Source organism: Engraulis encrasicolus, unplaced genomic scaffold (genome assembly GCF_034702125.1).
Source record: "Engraulis encrasicolus isolate BLACKSEA-1 unplaced genomic scaffold, IST_EnEncr_1.0 scaffold_26_np1212, whole genome shotgun sequence".
NCBI classification, from domain to species: domain Eukaryota; kingdom Metazoa; phylum Chordata; class Actinopteri; order Clupeiformes; family Engraulidae; genus Engraulis; species Engraulis encrasicolus.
Genome location: NW_026945555.1, coordinates 1,990,517 through 2,000,074, shown reverse-complemented (window position 1 = coordinate 2,000,074; position 9,558 = coordinate 1,990,517). Strand labels below are relative to the sequence as shown.

The following is a 9,558-nucleotide window of genomic DNA, read 5'->3' as shown; positions in this document are numbered from 1 at the left end:
AATAAAGTGTTACCATACATCTCAACACACTGGCACTGTTACAACACACACACACACACACACACACACACACACACACACACACACACACACACACACACACACACACACACACACACACACACACACACACACACACACACACACACAAACTGGAGAACCATGATGATACACATCTCAATGCATTGACAGTCTTACATCACACACACACACACACACACACACACACACACACACACACACACACACACACACACACACACACACACACACACACACACACACACTCACACACACACACGACATGTTACGTATGATGCTGCCATACTCACGTTAGTGTCTTCAGTTGACAGAGTGGATTTCCTAATGCAGCACTAAGAAGTGCCACTCCAGAGTCCTGCAGATTATAGTTCCTACTCAGGTTCAGCTGTCTGAGACTTGAGCCTGAATTGAGGGCTGCAGCCAGAGAGGAACAGCTTTTCCCTGTCAGGTTACACTGCCAAAACCTGGGGAAACATCATGATACATCTCAACACACTGACACTGTTACAACAGACATACAGAACAGCATGCAGGCACACACATGCACACACGCACACACGCACACACACACACACACACACACACACACACACACACACACACACACACACACACACACACACACACACACACACACACAATTAGTGCATAAAAACAGACATGTTATGGATGTTACTGCTATACTCACTCTAGTGTCTCCAGTTGACAGAGTGGATTTCCTAATGCAGCACTAAGAAGTGCCACTCCAGAGTCCTGCAGATTATTCTCCTTCAGGTCCAGCTGTCTGAGACTTGAGCCTGAGCTGAGGGCTGCAGCCAGAGAGGAGCAGCTTTTCCCTGTCAGCTTACTCCAAGACAGCCTGGGGAAACATCATGATACATCTCAACCCACTGACACTGTTACAACACGCACGCACGCGCGCGCGCACACACACACACACACACACACACACACACACACACACACACACACACACACACACACACACACACACACACACACACACACACACACACACACACACAGACACACACACACACACACAATTGGTGTGTAAACACAGACATGTTATGGATGTTACTGCTACACTCACGTTAGTGTCTCCAGTTTACAGAGTGGATTTCCTAATGCAGCACTAAGAAGTGCCACTCCAGAGTCCTGCAGATTATAGTTCCTACTCAGGTCCAGCTGTCTGAGACTTGAGCCTGAGCTGAGGGCTGAGGCCAGAGAGGAACAGCTTTTTTCTGTCAGGTCACATTCATACAGCCTGGGGAAACATCATGATACATCTCAACACACTGACACTGCGTCAACAGACAGACAGACCAGCATGCAGGCACTGTAGAGTGCAAGAAAGGATTTCCAAGAGAAGAGTCTAATTTCAAGCGTTGAAGGTTTATTCCTTAATAAAGTTTACAATTTCTAAATGCGCGGGGAAAGGGGAAGGGGAACAATGGAAAGATGGAGAGTCTTTGTTGTGCGCGCCTCCAGGCGCTGCGCGTCCTCGTCTTTATCCTGGGGAATCCCGATTGGGCCACGCCCTGTCCAGCAGGTAAGTCCATATTAGGCGTTGTGCGTCATGCAGGATAATTGACTGGAACGAGAACTGCGTTAGTGACTTGAAATTGGACACAACATACTCCGGCCCGATGAACTTGCAGACAGTCAATGTTCATCCACTTCTAGAGGGTAAAGTAATTGTACAGGTCTTCTAAGCACAATTCCTGAAGGTATCCGAATAGCACATGATCTTATTTTACCGTCTCTTCCCATGAACGTTTCGTCAATCCATCCCATTTTCCACATGTGCTTTGGTTGAATAGAATCGTGCATTAGTACAACATCTCCAATTTTGAATGGTATGGATGGATTTAATGCAGTACTCACATGGTGTGCAGAACGAAGTTCCATCAAGTACTCCCTTTTCCATCGATTCCAGAATTCAGTACTCAACCTCTGTCGGTATCGGAGTCTCTTGTTGAGTTGAGTTGCACTCGTATTTCTGACACTGGATTCGCTTTGGGGATAAGAAGGAAGGGTAGTAATCCTCTGTCCAGTTAGAAAGTGAGCAGGTGTTAGTGATGAAGGTTCACTGCTATCCGTGTGCAGATAAGAGAGGGGGCGAGAATTAATCACAGCCTCAACTTCACATATCAATGTTTGGAGTTCCTCGAATTGAAGATAGGATCTCCCCAATATTTTTCGTAGGCAAGTTTTAACTGTTTGCACTCCCACATGCCACCCCACCAAGCGGCTCGCTCAACGATGTATTTCCAGGTGATTCTCTTGTCGGTAAACATTTCCTGTAATTTTAATCCACATTAATTTCAAGTCCTTTTCAGCACTTTTAAAGGTTTTTGCATTGTCAGAATAAATTACACTACAGATGCCGCGTCTGGCAATAAACCTCTTGAAGGCAAGCAGGAATGCATCAGTAGTTAAATCTGAAACAAGTTCTAAATGTACAGCTTGGGTTACAGTGCATGTGAATAAAGCAATGTATGCCTTTTTGTTATCTGGTTTAACATACAGTGGGTGAGCAAAGTCAACTCCAGTAATTTCAAAGGCTCTTTGATGCGCTCTTTTGGTAACGGTGCACTGACCTGTTCTCCAGCTTTTGCACGTGCGCGTCTGCAGACCAAACAGCGCGTCACACAGCTCTTGGTCATCTGTCGGGATTTCAGTATCCAGTACGTTTCTCGTAGTTGGTTCAGTATGTCAGGAAGCCTAAATGCATCACATGTGCCTTAATGATTAAAAGTTTTGAAAACTTGCTCTTGCTTGGGATGCTTCTGATTGAAAGACCAGTTTGCTTCCTGTAATCTTCCTCCGACACGCAGAATTCCACTTTCATGGTTTCAGTGATAAGAGTTTTGAATGTCTGTTCATATCTTTCTTTTTCAACAGGCTTTCGATTTCCTGTGAAAAGTTGTCACTTTGAGTTTGTTTGATCCAGTGCTGTTCTGCTTGTTGAATCTCCTCCGTGCATAATTCTCCAGTTCTTTTGTTTTGTGTCCGTGCGTTATGCACAAAGCGTTTTATCCATGCTGTGATTCTCAAAACTCTATTGAGTCTGCTGTACTTCTTTAAATCAAACAGTTGTGTCACTTTACAGTCTGGGTCAATCTGTGAGTCAGTTTTTGCGTTTTGAACGACATATTCCATCACTTCATCATTTTCATTTGTCACCTGTGATTCGGTTTCCTGGTCTTGTGTGCTGTCTTTCAGCCACTCCGGCCCATGCCACCAGAGCGCATCCTCCTGTAGCGTGCGTACGCTCATTCCACGAGTTCCATGGTCAGCTGGGTTCTCCTTTCCGGTGCAATGTTTCCAGTTTTCCGGTGATATCAGACTTTGAATTTCGCTCACTCGATTCTCCACAAATGGTTTCCACTGTTTGGAACTGCTCCTAATCCAATGGAAAGTTATCATCGAGTCAGTCCAGAAATACATTTCATTGTCACTCACATTCAGGTTGTTTGAGATGAACTTTCCAAGTCTCGCTCCAATGAGCGCTGCCATTAACTCCAGTCTGGGAATTGTCATTTTCTTCAGTGGTGCAACTTTTGTTTTGGAAGCGATTAAACTGGCTGTGCACTCTCCGTTTTGCTTTACGCAGCGCAGATAAGCTGTAGCACAGTAGGCTTTTTCACTTGCATCGGTGAATACATGCACTTCACAATGAACTGGTTTCATCCTCGTTGTCATTGCCATCACTGTCATAAGGACGTGGTACAGTTATGTTTTTGAAATGGGTGATTTCTGTGCACCATTGATGCCAGGTTTGCATGATATCGAAAGGGAGCTCATCATCCCATGATATTCCTCTCTCCCATATTTCCTGAAAAAGGCATTTGACTCGAATGGTAAATGGAGACAAAAATCTAACAGGATCGAAAATGTGTTTTGTTCTGCAAGAATTTGATTAATTCATTAGTTTCAAACATGAATTTGTCGGTATCCCTGTTCCACGTTATTCCAAGCACTTTCAGTGGGTTTGGGCCTTTGATTGTCAGGATATTTCTTTTCATATTTCCTCAGGTGGTGTCTGATTCTTGCGGCTAACAGAAAGGGGGTTGATGACGCACCAAATGGCACGCGCGTCATTCTCAATGTTGCTAACTTGGGCTCTGAATTTGGGGTCGGTTTCTCTCTGAACCAGAGGAATCTGAGCACATCTCGATCTTTCTCATTCAGGCCAATTTGTAGGAAGGCTTTCGTTATGTCAGCCATCATGGCAACTCTGTGCTGTCTGAATTTGATCAGGACACTGAGTAGATCAGGGTTCAGATTTGGTCCCGTATGGACACATTCATTTAATGAGCGACTGTCTTTAGGTGCCGGTATGCTTGCTGCAAGATACGCGAGCGCGTGCCCGATTCGTTCATGAACGCGTTAACATGCGTATTTAATGTCAATTTCGCGCGTGTTGGACATGGCAGCCAAATGCGTGCGTCAGGTGCAATATCTTCAAACTCGCTGGGGGCGATCGTAATAAAGACTGCGCAGTTCCACGCGTGTGCTTGATATGAACACGACAATGTCAGCAACTTTTAAGAGCGTCTCATTGAATTTGTCCGAAATTTCAAACATTTGTACGACCATACTTCCTTGTTGCACTTTGAGAAAGGAGCATTCAAATGTAGGAGTAGTAGCAGTATTCTTTCCTTGCCCCAGGGAGCCCCTCTTTTTGTTTTGTTGTTTTCCTTGCCATCTGTGTTCCCAATTTCCGCATCCCAATGCGGCGTGCTCTCTGTCCCCTGGATGATACCGCCAGTATTTTGCGTCGCGGTGACGCGCGTAATTTACAGCTCGCAGCAAGCATACCTGCACCTTTTCTCATGGGACGATGCATCAAACACAATGCATGTGTCGTGGTCCTGTTCTCTTTAATTACTGGATGATGTGGCAAATAGTAAACTTGATTTTCTGTTTCTACATTTGGCACTTCTTCCACTATTCCCTCAGCCAAGTACTCTTGGATTGCTCCATCTAATCATACTGTGTGTACAGTTCATCATTCCATGCCATTCAAACGGTTTCTAGCGGTGCTGTAATTACTTGCCAAAACACACACACACACACACACACACACACACACACACACACACACACACACACACACACACACACACACACACACACACACACACACACACACACAATTAGTGAATAAATACACACATGTTATGGATGTTACTGCTACACTCACATTAGTTTCTCCAGTTGACTGAGTGGATTTCCTAATGCAGCACTAAGAAGTGCCACTCCAGAGTCCTGCAGATCATTGCCACCCAGGTGCAGCTGTCTGAGAGTTGAGCCTGAGCTGAGGGCCGCAGCCAGAGAGGAGCAGCTTTTCTTTGTCAACTTGCAGTTCCACAGCCTATGGAAACATCATGATATAAGAAAACTGCCACTGTTACAGTACACACACACACACACACACACACACACACACACACACACACACACACACACACACTCACACACACACACACACACACACACACACACACACACACACACACACACACACACACACACACACACACACACACACACACACACACACACACACCGGGGAAACATGATGATAAATCTGAACACACTGACATTGTTAAATTATGGCACTTTCTCCTGCTGAAAGTGTGCAGCTGCTGAATCATCCTGATGACATTCCCACTATTGCTATTTAATCTGAAGACAGCACTGCAATTCAATCTCCAGAAAGAGAACATACTGAACCATGTGTACGTGCCATAATGTCTCTTATCTTCATCATGTGTACGTGTCATAATGTGTTTCATCTGTAACTTCAGTTAATGTGTTTGTCTGTATTGTGTTCGCCTTGTCCACTATTAATACCACCAGTTCTAGAACTGATCACAGTACAAGATTAGCAGTCTATAGTCAAATAATCTGCATTAAGGCATCATACAACACCATACCTCATTGGTACCAAGTATTGTGGTGTTGCTGCGTGAAATGCTTTAATGCCATCATATACTGTATATTAATAATTCTCATAGTACACATTGTGTATAGTCACAATAACAGAATTCTAGTCATTACACACACACACACACACACACACACACACACACACACACACACACACACACACACACACACACACACACACACACACACACACACACACACACACACACACACACACACACACACACTCTTCATGAATGTAGTGGTGACTGACTTACTTTGCTGATCTGGAGGCCTTGACAACAGACATCAGTCCCAGCAAGCAATCCTCTGATCCTCCATATTTCTTCAGGTCAAACTCATCCAGCTGCTGTTCTGAGGTCAGCAGCACAAACACCACAGCTGACCACTGTGCAGGGGAGAGTTTGGCTTCCTTTAGACCTTCTGATGTCTTCAGGTAGTTCTGGATTTCCTCCATTAGGGATTTGTCATTCAATTCATTGAGACAGTGGAACAGATTCATGCATTTCTCTGTTGAGGGATTTTTCCTGATCTTCTTCTTGATGTAGTGGACAGTTTTTTCTGTGCTCTGTGATTGGATGGTTGCCTGTGGCAGCAGAACTCTCAATAGATTCTGATTGGACTCCAGTGAGAGGCCCAGTAGGAAGCGGAGGAAAAGGTCCAGATGTCCATTTTTGCTCTGCAAGGCCAGATCTACTGCCATCTTGTTCAGTTCATAGACAGACACTTCATCACCCTCATTTGCATCAGACACAAAAATCTGAGTAAGCTTGAATTTGAATGTGTCAGGCCTTGGGATAATTGGCTTTAGAACATTTTCCTTTTGGATGATGAGAGTGAGGTGCACATACAATGCAGCAAGATGCTCCTGAATGCTGAGATGCACAAAGCAGAACACCTTCCCCTGGTACAGCCCGGTCTCCTCTCTGAAGATCTGGGTACACACTCCTGAGTACACTGATGCCTCTGTGATGTCAATGCCACACTCTCTCAGGTCCTCCTCATAGAATATCAGATTTCCCTTTTGCAACTGCTGAAAAGCAAGTTTCCCCAGTTTGAAAACCATCCCTTCATCAGTCTCTTTTCTTTCTGTGTACTTCTGTTTGACTTCTGTTTGAATCATCAGGAAGTGTGTGTACATTTGAGTCAGGGTCTTGGGGATCTCTCCTTTGTTTCTTTCTCCCAACATTATCTCTAGTACAGTGGCTGCAATCCAGCAGAAGACAGGAATGTGGCACATGATGAAGAGGCTCCTGGATGACTTCAGGTGTGTGATGGTTCTGTTAGCCAGGGTCTCATCGCTGACTCTCTTCCTGAAGTACTCCTCCTTCTGTGGGTCATTGAACCCCCGTACCTCTGTCACCTGCTCTACACACTCAGGAGGGATCTGATTGGTGGCTGGTGGTCTGGCGGTGATCCAGAGGAGAGCAGAGGGTAGCAGATTTCCCTTGATGAGGTTTGTTAGCAAAGCAGACAGTGGTGTTGCTTCTGTTATATCACAACACTTTGGGGCAGAGTTGAAATTCAAAGAAATGCGGCATTCATCAAGACCATCTAAGATGAACAGCACTTTGCATTTGTCATCAGTGAAAATGCTGAAATCATTGATGTCACCAAAGAATCGTTTAATCAGACCCACTAAACTGAGATGTTCCTCCTTCACTAAGTTAAGCTCACGGAAAGGAAGAGGAAATATGTAGAGGACATCCTGATTGGCTTTTTCTTCAGCCCAGTCCAGAATGAACTTCTGCACAGAGACTGTTTTCCCAATGCCAGCCACTCCCTTTGTCAGCACAGTTCTAATGTCCTTTTCTTGTCCAGGTAAGGGTTTAAATATGTCATTGCATTTGATTGGTTTGTCATATGTAGCTGATCTCTTGGATGCTGCCTCAATCTGTCTGACCTCGTGTTCATCATTGACCTCTCCACTGCCCCCCTCTGTGATGTAGACCTCTGTGTAGATCTCATTGAGGAGTGTGGGGTTTCCCTGCTTGGAGATTCCCTCAGTCAAACACTGAAACTTCTGCTTCAGAAGGCTTTTATGGTCCTTTATTGCCCCAGACATCTGTTTACAACTGTAATTGAAGCAGATAATATATGTGACCCCTCACAACGAAACCAGGTATAAGTCGCGCAGCCGCGTTCAGAGCTACAGCCAAATTTAGTCAGGGAAGCGATTTTCTACGTGTTTTGACATCTTGGAAGAAAACGGTACCTTAACACTTATATAGGGGTGGGCGATATGGCCAAAAATGTATACCTCTGTATAATTTTAGTCACGGTATATATCACGGTATATNNCACGGTATATATCACGGTATTGCACATTTGTTTAAAATTTAAGCGTTGCAAAATGACAAATACCTTTGCATTTGATTTTTGGAAATGACACAATGTCTTTCATATGTGAATTCTTGCCATGACATTTTTTAAAAACAAGCAAAAACTAGCCTATGTAAAATGCATTTTGCAATGCAATGCTACCCAATAGAACACTGTCAATTTCACCACGTGTCGAAGGGGTTAAACTACGGTAGACAGAGAGGGGGGAAAGGGAGGGGTGTCAAACTGAACACATTGAGAGTAAATAGAACTGAACGTGGATTGTATCAACTACATCGTTCATTGCACCTTTTTTCTATTTCGGGAGTTGTTTATGGTAATTTTGAAATGTGTGCTTGCATCTGTGATTATGCCAAGCATAATGGTTTAAGCTGTCATTGTTAAAGTTAAGAAAAAAGCGAACTTTCACATGAGGCAGCTAGCAATGCATTGCAGAACTAATGCATTTGAATGGCAGTGGCAGCTTTCACTGCACCAGCGGTTAGCGTGCTAACGTTAGCGAAATCGCTAATGCCACATTTTAACAGTGAACAGTTGTTTTAGTTACTAACACCCAGTCAGATATCATGAATGATATTATCTCAACTGGAAAACATACAGCTGTTACGGCTGGCGCAATGTGTTAAATGTAAGGCAACCAATGTTAGCACATTAAGCACATTTATTTTGTCAGACACCAGCATAGACATGAATGACTTGGGCTGTTAGCTAGTTAGCTTGCATTTCGTGCTCAGTAAATTGTGGAGTCCAGAATCGAAATGTGTTGCCATCACACACCATTTCAAACAATAGTTCAGTACACTAACCATACATTTTACACATGAAGCTTATTCAAAGGAAATTATTGTGCTGCTGTTTCTCTACAACCACATTGCTACAACTTGAGGCAGTCAGTCGGGTGGATGTTCAAAACGTTGTATACTGCCATCTGCAGGATGCAATACGCTATATCACGGTAGAAAGGTATGGCCAAAATCCATACCTTGGTGGAAAAAATACCTTTTACGATAGTATACCGTCCATACCGCCCACCCCTACACTTATATTTTCAATTTCCATGGTCATTACATTCAAATTCGGTCAATAAAGATGTTTATTGTGTCAGCGTGATCAAAAGTTCAGGCTTCACTGAGCAAAGAGAAAGCCGAAATGGGCCACTTTTCCCCGACCGAAACAACCTCCGATCTGTTGTGGATCATCCAAGTGTTTGGT

General features: G+C 44.1%; 1 protein-coding gene across 1 annotated transcript in view; it reads right to left on the bottom strand.

Annotated features, from left to right (window-relative positions):
• Positions 1-8,068, bottom strand: part of LOC134442932 (NACHT, LRR and PYD domains-containing protein 3-like) — a 9,821-nt gene extending 1,753 nt beyond the window's left edge. Inside the window, exons 1-3 of the mRNA XM_063192894.1 lie at positions 6,261-8,068; positions 1,136-1,309; positions 731-901 (exon numbers count right to left, since the gene is read on the bottom strand). Of these exons, the coding sequence (XP_063048964.1) occupies positions 731-901; positions 1,136-1,309; positions 6,261-8,068 (2,153 nt within the window). The remainder of the gene's footprint in view (positions 1-730; positions 902-1,135; positions 1,310-6,260) is intronic.
• Between the last annotated feature and the right edge of the window lie 1,490 nt (positions 8,069-9,558).